Genomic DNA, 17,870 nt, shown 5'->3' on the forward strand with positions numbered 1-17,870 from the left:
CAGTTCACACAGTTTACAATTTTCAGCACGGCACAACAGTATGATAATTTACTTGAATGCAGTACTAAATGATGAATTTAGATAGAGTTTGGGGACGGAAAGAAGTTTTATGTATGTGTCAAGTGATTTGTAATTTGTGTACTTTCATTATTTTTGACTCAAAATCAAAAGTATGTGGTTTTCAATCTCTGCTTTATGAAAATAAAGAGCTAGTGATTCAGATGTAAGAGCAAATAATGTTCATTTTCCTACTTTCTAAACAAAACTATGCTCCGGATAAGGAGCTTACACAGTGGATTATTTGAGCTGCTGGAGTGGATCAGTGTGTTAGTGAAAACAGGCACAACAGCATCCACTACCCCCAAGGTCATGGTGCCTCTCTCACCAAGCACACACACACACACACACACACACATACACAATCACCATCTCAGTGCAATATGCTTGTCCACTAGAGTGTTTAAGGCATGGAATGAGGTCAGCGAGAAGTCTAGGCTGAAACAGTATAGACAACCTAAACAATAGAAGCACTAAAGACAGCCTTGAATAATGCAGTCTTTAAAGCACTCAGCCCTCCCACTATTTTTTCTGGTTGTATTCTTTACGCTGGATAATGGTCTTTTTTGTACAATTAATACAGTTTTTTTCTACAATAGATTACAGTCTAATATTTGTTCTTTTACAAAATAAATATGCCTATGGTCTCACATCTAAGAATTTTTGCACTTCATTGCCTATTTCAGCGAACCTTCAGTCATGTTACAAACGATCTGTGTGGTTATGGTCTTCATTTAATGCAATTCGTTTGAAACAAAGAAGGCATTACCAAAAGGCTAGCCGAGAAATGGTGGAAAATGGAAAAATATGGAAAATGGAAAATATAATCTGTTGAGTATCTTAAATTTTTGATTTAGAGTTATAAGGCTCCTTTTTATGACATGATCCATTGGCTCAGTACAGTAGGCCATGGGGTAGCTTAGGTTACATTTAAAATACTTTGGTAGCTACATAATAATAAATAATAGCTTAGATTATAACAAAATATAAGATGCATCAAAATGATCATTTCAGTGGGGGTTAGGGAACAGTTTCCCTATCAAATGTGTCCTAAACAGTTATAAAAGTATGTTTTATCTTTGGTGTGATCATCTCTAGTAATTTTCAAACACCAGGGTTCTCCTGTCCAGGATCTTCACAGGACTGAGATGGCCCTTAGTCATTGATCAAGATACACTTCCTTTATCAGTCTGTGATGTAAATGGCTATATATATATATTGTTATTGTTGCAGCTCCATCTCAGATTTTGTTCAAACCTTGTCTATATCATGAATGGGTCCCAAAACCAAGGCCTGTAAAATTTTTCTGGTCAAATCCTATGTTTTCATATTTTTTATATTATTTCATTTTTATAGCCTCAAGAACACCTCATCTGGGAGGCCATGTTTGGGCATTAATATCTTGATTTGTCTTATTCCTAGCCTCACCAAACTTTGTAGGATGGAAGACAAACATATTTTCTGCATGCCAAAACCATTAAAAGCCTGTACTGCATGCCATTTCATTTTTATAAGGCCCTAGATTTGGAAACATTGGCACTTTGTACACTAAATGACCGTACAACAAAGTATTTCCACATACAATTTCATATTCCTACATATCCCCACATACCATTTTGGTCCTATGAAAATGACTGAAAAATGCCACCAGACCTTGTTTTATTCCTAGTAACTTCATGTCCATTAGAGACCACAAAATTAATAAAAGATTGTATTTGAAGAAAAAACAATGATTGATACCATATGGGTGTGCAAAATGGGTTTATAGTACCCTCAATATCACTGCTGTTTAGGAATTTTGCACTTTTTTCCCCCAAATCTAGGCATGCAGTACAAACTTTTAATGGTTCAGTCATGCTGAGAGCACATTTGTCTTCCATCTTACAAAGTTTGGTGAGGCAGGTTTATATGTATGAACACAATATAAACTTGCTTTCAAAAGTTTGGAGATGGTTTAGAATGTGAGTAAGTGGTTACTGAAGACAATATTTTTGAGTGCGAGAGGATTTATTCTCAAAGTATTTTATACAAACTGGATCAGGAGCCTTTATCATTTTTCATTTTACTTTGTCATATAATCCTGGGTATAAACTGTTCAAAGTAATACACCAGTCATGGAGACACAAAGCAGTAAGTGGCTCAACTTACCCTACTCATTGGCTCAAATTACCCTGCACCTGGTGGGGTAAGTTATGCCAAAAAGTCATTTTTTTTGCGGACTGCATGGCTATGAATGTACTTTGTCTAAATAGGAGATGTTGATTGCCAAAGGGGCGCAGCATTTTCAGGTGTTAACTAGTATCCATGTTATACAGAAAAATACGTTTGACTGAACAAAAATAATGAAAAAAGTGAAAAATAGCTCATCTTATGGAAGGATAAAGAAAATAGTATGTTTGGATTTCTTTACATAAAAAATGAAAGCCAGAAATTGAAAAACACTCCCAATAAGTAAATGTAGGCAACTAATGTGATGCTGTAAAGGGTTGGTAATGTGATGATATGATGCAGAACTTGAGAAGCTAAAGAAGAGAAAATGCATAGAACTCGGGGAAAATATCAATATCCACTGACCCATATTCATGTTCACCCCGCTCTCCCCTGCATAATGGATTAGAATTAAATGCGGAAATGCTGGTGATGCCAGGGCTTTTGCTTCATCACTGCTCTTGTATGGCCTCTCACCAGCATCCTGTAAGTAATGAGCTTTTAAGCACTGTAGATTCACAGACCTCTGTATTCAAAGAGCGTCCGTCAGCAAGGGAGGTTGATTGGGATACAATAATGCCAAGGGCAAAGGTGATGGTACTAAAAAGCAGATGTCTTGTAGCAGCTCACAGAATGATGCAATCATCTATTCAGTCGCCCAGCTGCCCCTCCTCATGTCTCCACAAGGTGGCTGCTCTCTTTGTAAAGGTCTCTCTCTCTCTCTCTCTCTCCCTCTCTCTCTTTCTCTAATATAATCAAACCTTGCAAACCAGATCAGACGAGAAATAGCAAAATATCAACAGCTCTGAGTTACTCAGTGATTGACTGGTGTGATGCGTGAAGTTTTGTGTTTCACATGCATGTCTGTAACATGCATTTGAAGCCCTTGGTCTGAAGAACATGAGTCAACCTTTCCAACAGAAGGACTCAAGAGGAATAAATAATTTTTGGTGGGTCATGATGCGTGGGCACGTTTCGATACTTACCTCAGCATGCTGAATGCAAAGATAAACAAGATCCTTCTCCATCTTTGGGTAATTTCATAATTGCAGGGAGATCTAAAAGTCTTCAGACACTGCTACATTTCTTTTCATTTTGCACTGTCTTCCAATGCTTGACATAATAAAATTGTGTCTCTCTAGGTTTAAAATACAAGCTGCCAGCTTTGATTTAACAGCATTTTCATCCATATCAGATGAACCATTTATAAATAACAGAACATTCTGTACATGCTCTCACGTTTTAGGGTGTCGCCAATAGTTTTTGAATTGACTCCACATTTGTGTCTTATCTGATAAGTGTTACTGAGGAATGTGTTCGTGTACTGTTGGCTGGAACAAAGTCAGCCTGAGAATTACACTATCCCTCAGAATGGTATGGAACGGGGTTATTTTTCTACAGTACCATCAGGGAAATGGTGAGATAAAGAACGAATGGACATAAGTGGACATATACCTAAATGGAAATAAGCAAATCCCCCAAACTGTGCCATAATGAGTGGGGCAGATTGAGACACTGAAAGGAATACAGAGGTGGATAATACAAAGCTAAACTTTTGAGCCTAGAGACCGGAAAGGAAGGTTTGGTAAAAACACCCTCTGAAAACTAACACAGGACAGGCATAATGACAGTAAATATCATGAAGAGCCAAACTGAGTTGGCAAAAAAAGACAGAGGGAAGAGACAGTCTGTGGGATTTTTCCTTCATTTACATACTAGGAACATTGAGGGGGAAAAGATGAAAAAGACTCATCTTTGGTATGTTAATAGAACTTGTTCTTGAATTGAAAGTCATTTTACGTTAGTATTTCATTTGTGGGGTCCAATTAAAACTCTTAGGAGGAATAAATTAACAAATCATTTGAGCCAGCAAAGTGTGTAGATATAGGGTTTGTATAAAGACTGGTTACCTATATAGTGTATTAGAAATCATTAGGTCCAACCTAACCCAGTTTCTCTTGTTTGGACAAAAAAAAACAAAAAACTATTGTGTCGCTAAGAAATGACAGCTGCTTAGAGACCAAATTTCTAATGTGAAAATGAACAAATTGGAAAACAGGTTCTGATAACGTGTGATTTCTGTCTGATTTCTGGGGGATTCGATAAAGCTTTATGATCTTGGGGAAAATTGTATGTGACGCTTTATTGGACCAAGCACACTTCAGCATACAGACTGCCCTAAACTTACAATGGAGTTCTATTCCAATAATTCCATTGTAACTCGATTTCGTCATAAGTCAGAAATCCCCTGATATGAATTATGCCCGAGGCCAGACATCCAAACGCAGTGAAACCCAAACAATCACAAACATGGCTCCTCAAAAATAGTATGATAAGGTTTATGGGACAGTCGTCATAAGTCCAAGTGGTCATAAGTTGTGTATGTCGTAAGTTGAGGACAGCCTGTACTCTTAACTTCATCTCTAAATTCAGCTGCTGGGTCAGGTTGTCAGAGGATACGAGGATCAGGACCACTAAACTGTACTGCGTTTTGCTGAAAGAAGGCTGGATTTTTCAGCAAGAAGACCATTCAAAATGTAACTTTTAATTAGCTGTGGACCAATGAAAGAGGGAGGCAGGAAAAGTGAAGGTAAAGAAAAGTGAAGGTTTCTGAATGGCAGACACAGACAGCAGACTGTACTGAAAAACTTTGTACATGCTCAGAGACCTATGTATTTATGAGCTCTTACAAGGTACAGTAACAACAAAAATAAACATCACAAAAGCAATCATGGAAGGACTCTTAGTTGGCTACCGGAGACATTTGGAAACTGATATCTAATATCAGGTATTTGGCAGATACCAGATTCAAGTTTTTTTTTAATCATTTGTATTATGCAGTATGAAGTATAAATTAAAATTTCCGGAAAGGCAACATGTATAACTTTGTTCTATGTAGTGCACTTGGAGATTCATTGAAATGTGCACATACAGAAATGTTCCTACAGTGGCTTCCGCTCACAAATAAATCTTCCTCTTAGACTTGCTCTTTATCTGCAGTGTTACTCTGGCTGTTTCTAGTCAATTTACAGCTGATCAGTACGCTCACTTTGTGCATCGCACGAGATAGTAAGAGCTTAAGAGAATCTGTCTTATCTAATCTTACTTATGAAGACTGTCTTCAGGAATACATTGCAGTGAAGATATGCCCTGAAAGGTTAACTCCAGAATATGAAACAAAAATGTAATCTTGTTGTTCCCCTGCTGAGTTTTACATGACATTATTAGATACTGAAAGAGTGCTAAATGAGACTGACTAATTCATATGACAAACACTAACAGCCCGCTGGTCTGAGGCAGTCTTAAAAGCATGTTCATAGTACATGTAGATAGCCATAATTACTCAGCTTATAATGATCTTCAGCACTCTGGATGTCTGTAAAATATTTGTTCCTCAGTTCGTTATAGGTGCTTGTGAGCTGATGATATATGACCAGAATGGATAAACATACCGCTCAGCTGGAAGTGAACTGTATATTTGAACTAACTTGCAAAAAAAAAAAAACCCAAAAAACACTTGACTATAAAAACAAGTTGTTCTTTAAACAGCAAACAGTAAGGTAGTGGCAGACTAATCCTGCTGATGCAATTGAAACTGGGTTGAAAGTGCGACACAGTGCTCCTTTAGTGTAGTGAAGGATGTGGTTTCACTGAGATGACAGCGAGAAGTTTCTGCATCAGGGAAACAGTGACAGATAGAGCAGAGTCAACTCACACACTTACAACTGAGATTTCCTTATAAACAGAACCAGAACATGAGATGCACAAGCTAACCAGTCTCATCAATTTTTTGAGTTGGGGGACAGGGGTGGTTGTTTACAGAAGTGTCTGATGGCAATATTACAGTTCACATTGTCACAAAGCATGCACGAAGGAACCTGTTTACTGCACATTACTAAACATCTGAGTTTAAATGAGCAGAGCATACTCTTAGTGTAAAAATGATTTATGTTTGACGGGTCTTTGCAAACCAAATTCAGTATGGTGTCAATATGGTGTCTTAGGTGGTTGATCTACTTAACAGTCAGAATTCAACACAGACAAAGTCTCTAGCTATAAGATGATAACCGTGGGCAGGATTTTGCACCCTGCCACTGATGCGTAGTTTCATAACGAAGAGAGATCGTCTCAGCAGAGATCAGCATTGTACAGAACAAAAAAAGAAATAAGTGGCAAAGCACAGAAAATTCTCTCTTCTTCTTGCTCCCACTGTCTCTCATCACAAAACATTGCATGTGTTTAAGGTAAGGCATAGCACTTTCTTATGAGAGCCAAGAGTTTTGTTAGACCGTCCTTGTCTTGTTTGAATGGAAAGTTTGAAGTTTGGTGATTCTTATCTTGATAATTCTTTGAAATATGCTGTGATACTGCCGAAAGTAAACCGTATTGTTAATGTGCGCTAATAACCTGGCTTTGAGCATAGTATAATGATAATAACTGTTATGGCTTCTGTATGTTTTAATGAGCATGTTTTTGTCTTTGACTGGGAATTCCTCTTTGGTTGGATTTACACACACACACACACACACACACACACACACACACACATATAAAAATCTAATCAGAAGTTTGTCTTTTATTTTGGAGTATTTTAAAATGTATTGTACCCCTGTTATCTGTAAGGCTCTTTGTTTGGTAATTACAGATGTAAATGAATGTGAAATAGTATGAGCTATTTGTTAACAGCAATGTGCTTCCTGTCAGTGGTGCATTCTGTTTCCTTTGTCTTTCAACATTCAGCCAAAAGGAAGCAAGGGGAATTTTCAAAAATGGACATCAATGCAAAGCCAGCAGCTACACTTCTCCTCAATGGGTCCTTTAATGGTACTTTGTCAAACAGCTCCGCGTATGGCCCACGTGAACCCGACATGGTTGACAAGGCCATCAGCATTGCTATCATAATCATTCTCATCATTGTCATGGTGTCCTTGGGCTGTACCATGGAGCTCTCCAAAATAAAAGCCCACTTCCTCAAGCCCAAAGGGGTGGTAATTGCCATCGTGGCTCAGTACGGCATCATGCCCCTCACGGCATTTTCGATGGCAAAGGCATTCCAGCTGCGGCCCAAGGAGGTTGTGGCTGTTCTCATCTGCGGTTGCTGCCCAGGAGGGAACCTCTCCAACATCTTTGCCTTGGCTTCCCAGGGTGATATGAACCTCAGGTACTTGTGCTGAATAATAAGTTGTTAAATAAAGTATCAAGCCATAGGAACAGTGCACATATAAGCTTTTACTCATGCTAGATCAAGTAACATGGGCAGGGATTGGCCAAAGTACAAAAACTGGTTCTTTTATTGGGTTTGTGTCTTGTAACAGTTCAGACACTGTGCTAAAGTCTGAAGGAACTCAGTGGTTACATTTGCTCTGCAGAGATCTGAAGCCTCAGGTTCTTTGGTTTCTGTTGGTAATGTATAGTATTCTTAAGCTGTCAGGTAAACTCCAATGTTCTATATACTGCAATCAGACAGTGAAATAGTGAACTGCATATTCACAGTAGTGAGCAGCCAGTCTGTAATCATGGGTGATTTCTTAATGAAGGAAAAACAATTGTCCACACCTGATGAAGTTAACTCTGTGCTAGATCTCTGCTCTAGAAAGTGATTGCTATACTGATAGCTATACTAGTTAGATACACTAATGAACAAAGACAGATTTTTAGGTCAAAAGGAAAAACAGTGCACCTCTAAGCATGTGAGATGTAGGCAGTGGTCTGTTAGGCTTGTAACACTCAGAAGTAGAATATAGAGAGCGAGTAGATGGTGTCTGTTTGTCATTGAACTCTCTTACTGATTTCTTTTCTCTGGGGGGTTGGAGCAGGGTTCAAAATCACTGAGACATCGTGATGCAAGATTTCACTGATTTTCAATAATTCAGGCATTGGTGCATTGATTGAAGCCCTCTGTCACTTTATTGGGAGGTGATGGCTTAGTTTCAACAAAAGGGAGCTCTTTGCCTAGTGCTTACTTACTTGTACGTGGACCCCAGTTCAAGGCTAGCAAATCTGAGAGCTGTTTCAGTGCAATGTAATTCCTGTAAGATCTTAGTCCAGAGTTATGAGATGTTAGTGTGAACTGAGGAATTTTTTTAGACTTAAGATAGATGTAGGTAGGGTGCTCAGGATGCACAGTGAAAAATAAAGCTAGCACACCATCACAAAGATTTGGCCAGGTATCCACACAAACTATGGGCAGTGTTTGTGGATGGGAAGCCAGCTGCAATAGCGACTCCCACTGGTTGGTCAGAAGTGCCAGACTGATGGTGGACAGATCTGGGATGCATAGCGTGAACCTCCACCCACATGACAGCTACGCAGAAAAGTCCTCTGCAGTGTAGTGAAAAAAACAATGGCCAGCGACTCCACATGTAGCAGAGAAGACATGTGGTAGTCTACACCTTCCAGAACAGCATGGGAGTTCTGCAAATGATGATGAATCCACTAAGATTAAAATTGGGAGAAAAGGGAGATAACTTCTAGAAGCGACAGGGAATAGAAACATGAACAGAAAGAGGGATAAAAGGCAAAAAAAGAGACAGCTATAGATTAAGGATTATAAATTACTTGTGTGTAACACAGTGTGTGTGTTGTTTTCATGTTCTTTTCATACCCTAGTATAGTGATGACCACTTGCTCCACTGTCCTAGCATTGGGCATGATGCCTCTGATGCTCTACCTCTACTGCCAAGGTTTCTCCAACCTGGGAGACGCCATACCGTATGGGCGTATCATCATAGCCCTCTTAATGACCCTGGTCTTCTGTGCCATTGGCATGTACATCAACCACCGGGTGCCACAGTACTCCAAAACTGTCGCTAAGGTGAGGATGTTGTTTCATTTCAAATGTATTATGGTGTCTAGATCAAGATTAGGAAAACAAAAAGTGCATGTGTGCTGAGCTCATAAACTCTATTCAGTGCAATATTCTCAGCTTGTCCTTGTGGTTCTTGGTTGTTTGGGTGATTTGGCAGTAGGCCTTGCTGTTTGTGTCCTTTAGGTCTGAGTGCATAGGCAACCAGAGAGCAATTAAAATTTTAAAGTATATATATTATGTATATATACTTACTGTACTGAAAAGAATACTGAAAACTGAAAAAAGTTACTCTAAAACTCTATGAGGAAAATGGGGGATTTTATTTTTGGCAGACTCATAATAACCATGTTGTTACCCTAACTTCAAGTTGATTGTTAATGAACTGCAGGTCGGGATGACTATTGCAGTTGTCACATATGTGACCATTGGGATTTTGGCTGGTGCAACGGCTGGAGATGCCATCTTCAAGGCAACATCATCTAAGCTCCTAGCTATATCAGCGCTGATGCCACTGATCGGATACACACTGGGATACGTCCTGTCCACCCTGTTTAAGCTAAACGGGTCGTAAGTAAACTTTCATACCTCAGCTGTGAATGCGCTGCGTTCGACATTTTGCGTGAACATTCACTGTACCAAATGTCAGCGTGAAAAACTAAATTTGTTTTAGGTATGAGTCACCGCTTAGCAGCTGTGGGTTGCACGTATTATTTACAGCTGATGAAGAACTTCAAGTTTCTCAGTGCTTATCGGGAAAACAAATGTACAGTTCAACAAAATGAGAATAATTACATGCAGCTACACTCTGTACAAAGAAGAGTTTACATAACACTTAATTTAGATGAACTCTCAGCAAATACTTACTTCATCTGCTTGTCGTCTCTATTTTTATTGTTTTAATTGATTTTTTTTTTTTAACATTCAAGACTTTTAGTTTTGTACTAAAGGACACTTATAACAATGTTCCAAATGAGGTCAGTTCAGCAGGCGGCGCTACTGCTAATGAGAGTAACTGCTGAAGGTAAACACTGAGTACCTTGTATTTCTTTTTGGTTTCTTTCTTAGTTCCAAGAGGACCATAAGCATGGAGACAGGATGCCAGAACCTCCAACTCTGCATCACAATCCTTAAAGTAGCATTTCGCCCTGAGGACATCGGGATGCTTTACCTCTTCCCTGTCATCCAGATTATGTTCCAGATTATTGAAGCCCTGGTTTTTGTGTTTCTCTTCCGATGTCACCAGAGATTCAGGAAATCAAGTAAAGGTATTTGACCCTCACACCTGCCCCCATTGACTCTTCAAACTTTTTAGGAAATATGTAAATGGCAAAGCAGCAGAAAATCAGATGCAAAATTCTTTATAGCCACAAAACTGTTTTTGTTCATCATTCACCTCATGTAACACAACTGTCCAGACTGAGCGCATAAATTGGTAGGGTAACAGTACTGTACCCTCTCTCTTTCCTACAGAAGGGCAAGAATATACTGTTGCAGAAAGCACAGCAGAAGAGGCTAGAGGTCCCTAACTGCGAAGCTTCACTCTGGGGCTCAAGTCTGAGATTACCGGAAGAACAAATGAAACCCTCAAGGGACTGACCTTTGACAGGGCTGCTCATCTGTTGATCCTCACTGTGGAAGAGTGGCACTTTCCTTCGATTCTGCAATGTCCTACAGACTCACAGACTTGCACTGATATATAAATTTTTTTAACTTGCAAAGATTTTGTGATTGAAGCATACTTATGTGTACTGAAATAGTTGAGGCTTCTTTTAAATTGCATTGTATCGAAATAATTTAGGTCATGTGTCATTTTGGTGATGGGTAGTCTTCATAGGGATGACCAGAGAAACACAACAGTTTGGAAGCTTTATTTTATTCTCAAGAACTATAATACAACTTTTGAATGTCTTGTGACGTTAAGTTCAAAGCTGACTGATTTCAGTTTTGACATTCACTTCAAAATTGAGCGCTTAAGAAAACAATCTGTTCATTATAAAAATGTTTTTCAAATTATATTTTGTTGTTAAAAGTCCTGGCATTTACTGCATTTTAAAGAAAGAATGCCTTGGTTATCTTATGAAACGGTTTCGAACCAAGAATAAACACATACATGTACACAAATATATGAACAGGACTTATCAAATCCGTTCCACTGCTACGACAGTAATCAGTTCCAACTATTACTGAGCCATGCCTGAGAGGACAACACGCCAAAGAGATTTCAAAGGACCTGTTTAGAGATCTCAAACGATCTGTTCGGAGATCTCAAAGAAACCCTTGCAAAGGCTGTTCAGTATTCAAAAAGACTTCAAGACTTCAAAAAAAAAACTCCAAAACTTCTGTTACCACCAAATATTTTCACCATGAGCATTAACATGGCAAAACAGACTACACTCTGAAGACTCTTGTTTTGCAATGTTTTGCAGAGAGCGATGCTTGCAATGTCCTGACTAAAGGTCATTAGTCATACCTACAGCATGCTTTGAACAATAAACAATAGCACAGATATACACAGGGGAGGCAGGGGCCCAAGGGGGACTGGTACTTCAGGAAAATGTGAATCAACAGGACATGAAGGCCTGTGATGAACCGAAGAAAAACATAGTTCAAAAGGACACGGATGTCTGTAATGGGGAAGATGAAGTATTAGTAAATTTAGCTCAAAAGGAAATGGATGTTTAAATAGGACGATTTTGGAAAGTACAGTACAAGAGGACACGATCGAGACGGGATGAAGCTGCTCTGGCTGGGTAGTACACTGTACTGTGTCAAACTGCACAAAGCATATGAATAGTGAGAGCAGAAACATTTAATGCCGGCTGTCGGTGGACGGAGAACGGGATGGAGGGGCTCGCTCTGCAGGGGGGCTGGGGGATCCAGAATCGGCCCGCGAAGCTTTCTTTGCTTCCTTACGTCGTGGGGGAGAAATGCTGGCAGAGTTTGAACGGCTTCTGCCACGGTTGTTGGATTTGGGGCTTTGTGACTGTGAGCGACTCCGGGAACGTGACACAGAGCGTCCGCGGGAACGGGAACGAGATGAGCTGTTGGAACGAGAACGGGTCCTGGACCTTTAAGAAGAGGAGAAAAGAATTTCATTTAGCGATCATTTGTAAAGACCAGCCACTGAGCGAAACACTACTATCTATGCCACTTCAGTATACTATAATACAACTCAAGAACATCTAGCTTGCTTATTAACTGCAGAACGGCATTTGAGAAAACAATGATCAAAAGGCTTGTTTCTGCTTCCACTGGTTCCACATCTAGTTGCCAATAGGCACTTTTGCACCGAACAGTTCTAGGGTCTAATTCGATAGGAACTACCCCCTGTGGAGCTTCCCCTAGAACTACATTCGTTCTAGGGCCTTTTTTCTGTTTGCTTTCGCACCGCCAGTAGGAACGCTGAAGTGACGTAAGCCGGCCGACGGTATAGCAGCTAAGAGCTGTTGTTTACGACTAACCAGGATAGCTGCACATTTTGAAGTACAAATTTAATTACTTTTAAGACCTTTTAAATACCTCCAAAAGGAAAAAAAGAAATCGACAAACTAGACTACAGTGTACACAATGAGTTTTATTGAATTTGAATGACAGAAATATTGATTGCACATTAGATAACCTATAACTGCCTTCTCATTAACGAAAATAAAACTGTATGGCGATAGACCCAGTCCAATGGAAAAAATAATTTCCCCCTGCATTTATGCATTTACCACCGCAGTAGCAGTGAATGACTTGATGGTACTTTTCGGGTGCTAGCATAGCGCTTGTGCCTGACGCTTGCTCGCAGCATCGTGTTTTTTTTTTCCTTTTTCCCCGCCACAGCCCTCAAATCGTAAGCTGGATAAACACATTCTTATTTTAGGTTAAAATGCGGATCACAGCCACACAAGCGGACACACAAGCACCTACCAAAGCGGGGTGTACGCTACCTCTTCAATGTACAAATATACATTGGACGTTGCAAAATGGTCATTGTTGGGGGATATAAAATACCGGTAAAATAAAACATAAAAACCATGTGCCTCCTCCTACAGTTCCAGACATTTTGAGACATGAATATCAAAAGCTAAATGAAATACGTTCTAAGACTATATTTTGCACGGATCTTTAAAAATGGCGGTTGCAATCCAATGGCTGTACACCTACGTCACAAGGTTCCTATTGCGCTGCAAAAGTACCTACCCTGAATGGTTCACTCACTGGTTGGGACCAAGAGAAATGTAAGGAACCCACCTTTTTCGAACAGCCTCAATGAGCTTGATTTTTCTTCCATTGATTTCTTTCCCAGAGAGTTTGTCGAGGGCATTCTTCATATCACTGTGGGATGCAAACTCAACCACACTGTTGGGAATTAAAAAGCGTAGTCAATACTATGACTGTGGAGCAGTGTCTATGCTACACTAAGATTGTTCTACAGAAGTTGTACTCAAACTCAACCTGTACTCAAACTCAACAGAGATGGCCCTATTACCCCAGGTTTGCCTTTTAACTCTGAGATTAAATAATTCTGCTTTACCTCAACTAAAACACTTGAAACCCCTAACACATTAAATTGAGCCATACTATGTTATGCTATGCTAAGCTAAGCTATGCTATACTATACTACACTATACTATACCATATAAAGATGAAGGACAAAATACTCTAGTGAAAAGTCAAATCATCTGATTGACATTTGAAGTACCCTCACCCTCAGCGCCACCCATAACACCTGTGCTTCACCAATGAAATGGAGAGAAACTGAGACAGAGAATCAGAGACATCACCTTACCCCTCATTGAGTTTTGGGCGATGGGCATCAGCAAATGTAACCTCTCCCGCTTGTCTCATGAAATCCTTCAGGTCCTACATACAGTACGAAAGCAGTTCAGTTACTTTTCGTGTCTACAATATCTGGATATAGCATTTACAAAGTGAAAAAATGGTTGTATGCTGTCAAACTCTATACAGTCTACCATAGAAGGGGTCCAAGAAAATTGACCTACTCCAGTCCAAAAAATATAGAGACTTTTTTTACTCTAACTGCATTCTGAGTTTTAATAACTGCACACAAAAACTCAGAATATCTTGAGTTAAATATAAGAAACAGAATGGATATGAGCAGGACTAAAAAAAAAGCCTATTAGAGACTATGATTGTGTGCGCCTGCTCAGTTTACACAGACACATCAAAGAAAAACATAAAAAGGAAGGAGCAGAGGGTTATCTTATTAGACACAGTGAACTGTCTCAGGGGACAGAGAGGAGGAAAAAAAAACCACACAGCACATTCTTATGAGACTCCTCTCAGACAAAATTGGGACAGTTCAGCACAATGACAGTGGAGTTTCAACATCCTAACTGAAAGAGAGGGTTTTAGAGAAACATGACTCCCTCTCTAAAATTTATTCTTCAAGTATCATGGGTAGTTTTGCTAGCATCACTTTTAACATTCTTGGACCCCCTCCCTGACTGCACAGACAGAGCAACAGAGGAACTGCGGAGCGACTTGTTTGGAAAGAGCTCCTGTGTTCTCACTGGGCAGAGGGCTCCCACAATGCCCCCGTCCCCTTCAGAGTGAACAGGGTGGAAGAGAGTAAACTAATACCTGGGAGTGAGCCCCTCGGACAGGGCCACCGGGTCTCTCCTAGACCATAACCTCTCACCGCAGAATTTATCCTCGTGCACACATGGGGGGAGGGTGTGAGGAGGGGACGATATTGATCGAAGCCTCTCAAATTATCAAACGCTCGATCGAAACGCCATCGACTCTCTCTCTCTGTTTTTCTCTGTCTTTTTCTCTCTCTCTGCCCCACTCATTTGCGTTTTCTCTCTCTCCCCCTCTCTCTCTGTCAGCGAGGCTCCGTCACACTCAGCGGCAGCCGTCGCTTCTAGAGCGAGGAAGGGGACACGTCCCCCCCAGTGAGCTCTCATACGACCAGCGGGGAGGCAACTAGGTGTGGAACAGACTGGCTGGCACGACTGGCTCAACCCCCCCAGAGAGAGGGACTTAACTCCACCATTAGCGAGCTCTTCCATACGACACAACAGTCAGGCTGGCAAATAAAGGGGTGAACAATTGGTTAAAACAGAAACAAATTATTTAAAAATAATTTTGTAATTACTTTGTAATTACTTTTTTTTTAAATCATAACTTATCTCCATCTCTGCCAACTGCAAAGCTGTATATCATAAGAGGTTTTGATTTGAGAATATGAGCATGGGAAACTGAAAGTGCTGTTACAGATATTGACATTGTATTAAATATTGATATTTGTATTAAATTAATCAGAAACAATGCCAGTCTCTATTATACATAATTATTTTATTTGACTGCCTGTAAGTTTATTTCTGAACTCCAGAAGGAGATTATGTAATTTAGCTGGACTTTATCATGGACACTTGAAAAGACTGTTTGTTCTCTCACAGTATGATGAATGACAGAGAGGAATGTGTGTGCGAAGACTCACCTGCCAGCTCACCCTGGAGGACAAGTTCTCCACAATAAGACGATTCTCTGTGCGCATTGGAGGTGGGTTTCTGTCGGACGGGATTCATGAGAAACATTAATGATGATTATAAATCATTACCTTTCAGAAACATCTTATAATGACTTCAAAAACACCAAAATGTGTGACATCTCAAGTCAGAATATACCCTTTATTTTATAAACATTCTCACGACACCAGCTTTAACAAGTTAACTCAAACCATTTGAGACTAATTTGTACTGGCCTTATCATAAACCAAAGGACAACCACCGCTTCCAGAGAAACCGTAATACACATGGTTACTTTAAGAACAATCAGTTCCCACTCATGTTGAAACAAACCTACGACTGTCCTGGGAGCCGCGCCCGTAGCGGTCAGGGAAACGACCTCCACCACCTCGCCCACGCCCGCCTCGCAGGCGTACACGGGCATGTTCTATAGTCACCCTGTGTATGACAGACACAATCATCTGGTTTTACTTGGATACAGTTAAAACCATGTAATAATGTATAAGTAATACTTGGGTGTAACAAAGCAAAGCTCAATTTGAATGTTATGAAAATTGTGGAGATGCTGTGAAAGTGAAGAAACTACCTCTCATTACAGAGCTCTTTCCCATCAAGTTCATAGACTGCATCTTCAGCATCTCTTGGATCATCAAATTCCTTCAAACATGCACACACCGGTTAGGGCAAGACATAACATGAGCAAGACATAACATGGGTTAAGCAGCGGCTTTACGTTCCAAATCGTTTTAAGTCTATTTTACAAATGTTTTTTTTTTTTTTTTTTACATTTTTCGATGTATTTTTGTCTTCAGCTCGTAACCAATCTGAAATTGAGGACAAATCTCCTATGCTCTCTCTCTGTATCTCTGGGACCCATCCATTGTTTCGCTCCTGCTCTTCAATATCTTACAAGTAAGTAGACAGTACGTTAACTTGGCTACGACAGACACACCAAGACTCAAAGCATAAGATGCATGCTTTGTCTTCTGTTACATTTAAACACATTTAATTCTGACCCACCACAAAGCCGAAACCTCTCTTCAGGTCAATGTCTCTGATCCTGCCGTAACCCTTAAAGAAACGTTCAACGTCCCTCTCTCTCGCAGATGGATTCAACCGACCGATGAAAATGCGACAACCGCTCATCTTTCGAAATGGCCTGTATACAGTGAAAATAAATGAAATTACGGTTGGAACAGTGAATAATAATAATAATAATAATAATAATAATAATAACAACAGAGCCAGTTCACCTTGTTAATTAATAAGGACAAAACTGGCAACGGTAGCCTATTGTTAATTATCGTCGTAAACATTCAAGATGATTGCCACCGATGTCATGACATGCTTAAGAAGCTACCTCAAACAGTTACAACATAAAAGACACTAGATTAACATTTTAAAAGCAAATGCATTCACAGCTAAAACAGACTAGACCGCTAAGCTACAGCTAGAAAAGGATCTGACAGTACACGAGGCCCTCCGATAATTACTCAGCAGCCGAAATTGTATCTTTGCGTTGACCTAGTTTACGTTTAACACTCAAGCGCTCTTTAAATGAAATATTTGTATTGACCTGACATCGAAACCCAGTCTGTGTAATACTTTCAGACGAACGCTACCGTCACTGTTGCTATTAACAAGAGGAGCCGCTCACCTTTTTGATTCCTTCAGAGGTATTTATGCTGCGCCTCCTCTAAACAATCCAGTAGCACAAAATGGAGTCAGATGGATCCGTCATACGATTCCCTTGCTGGGAGTGTCATTCAGTACTGATCCAAGATCAGCGGGATCTTAAAACATTGGCCTATATTGGTTTGTTGGGCAGTTATAGACCTACTAACGAGTTAACGCATTTCAGCGCATTGTAAATCATCTTAATGTTACATTTGTTTTATCTTGTTTTGCGCTAAAAAAAAATCGATCCCAGTAATAGCCAGTAGATGTCTCGAAAGCTCCAGATTCCCACAGTGATTCAGTGATGTCTTGCGTATCCTCTTATCAGAGACTATACGCTAGGGTAGCCCTTTAACTTTGATCCGATATATTGGCTTACCAGTCCTACAGTATTATGTTACAGCGCAGAGTAAACACAGCTCGTACTATTTAGCTACACACGGTTAACTGTTAAGACGCTTGTGATCAATGTGATGCTGTACTGTCCTTGAGTGGAGTCAAAGCAGTACAGGCACGAGCAAACGAACCGCACACTGTGTGGCAATGCGTTGCACCCTGAACTTTATGAAGTGTACAGCAAGACCCCTAACGTTCCATCAAGAACTCAGCACTTTATTACACGGACATATTTTGCGTTCCAC

The 17,870-nt window shown here is 40.0% G+C and overlaps 2 protein-coding genes across 2 annotated transcripts; one reads left to right on the forward strand and one right to left on the reverse strand.

The window, feature by feature from the left end:
* The first annotated feature begins 7,133 nt into the window (after nt 1-7,133).
* On the forward strand, nt 7,134-10,346 carry slc10a1 (solute carrier family 10 member 1). The gene is made up of 4 exons (XM_030772182.1): nt 7,134-7,426; nt 8,875-9,079; nt 9,462-9,640; nt 10,139-10,346. Exons 1-4 carry the CDS (start codon nt 7,134-7,136, stop codon nt 10,344-10,346), a joined length of 885 nt encoding a protein of 294 aa, XP_030628042.1.
* Nucleotides 10,347-10,939: 593 nt separating this feature from the next.
* srsf5b (serine and arginine rich splicing factor 5b) lies at nt 10,940-17,266 on the reverse strand. The gene is made up of 8 exons (XM_030771691.1): nt 17,210-17,266; nt 16,573-16,711; nt 16,139-16,209; nt 15,886-15,990; nt 15,525-15,594; nt 13,848-13,921; nt 13,310-13,417; nt 10,940-12,141 (listed from the first exon to the last, which is right to left on the reverse strand). Exons 2-8 carry the CDS (start codon nt 16,696-16,698, stop codon nt 11,883-11,885), a joined length of 813 nt encoding a protein of 270 aa, XP_030627551.1. The 5' UTR covers nt 16,699-16,711; nt 17,210-17,266; the 3' UTR covers nt 10,940-11,882.
* Between the last annotated feature and the right edge of the window lie 604 nt (nt 17,267-17,870).

This window comes from Chanos chanos, chromosome 4 (assembly GCF_902362185.1).
Source record: "Chanos chanos chromosome 4, fChaCha1.1, whole genome shotgun sequence".
Classification (NCBI taxonomy): domain Eukaryota; kingdom Metazoa; phylum Chordata; class Actinopteri; order Gonorynchiformes; family Chanidae; genus Chanos; species Chanos chanos.

Excerpts from the sequence above, each read along its gene's own strand:
- srsf5b (XM_030771691.1), bottom strand. The coding sequence starts at position 16,698 with ATGAGCGGTTGTCGCATTTTCATCGGTCGGTTGAATCCATCTGCGAGA. Across the intron at positions 16,210-16,572 it reads AGAGAGGTTTCGGCTTTGTG|GAATTTGATGATCCAAGAGA; the intron begins GTGGGTCAGAAT and ends GCATGTTTGAAG. Across the intron at positions 15,991-16,138 it reads AAAGAGCTCTGTAATGAGAG|GGTGACTATAGAACATGCCC; the intron begins GTAGTTTCTTCA and ends TGTCATACACAG.
- slc10a1 (XM_030772182.1), top strand. The coding sequence starts at position 7,134 with ATGGTTGACAAGGCCATCAGCATTGCTATCATAATCATTCTCATCATT. Across the intron at positions 9,080-9,461 it reads ACTCCAAAACTGTCGCTAAG|GTCGGGATGACTATTGCAGT; the intron begins GTGAGGATGTTG and ends AATGAACTGCAG. Across the intron at positions 9,641-10,138 it reads CTGTTTAAGCTAAACGGGTC|TTCCAAGAGGACCATAAGCA; the intron begins GTAAGTAAACTT and ends TTTCTTTCTTAG.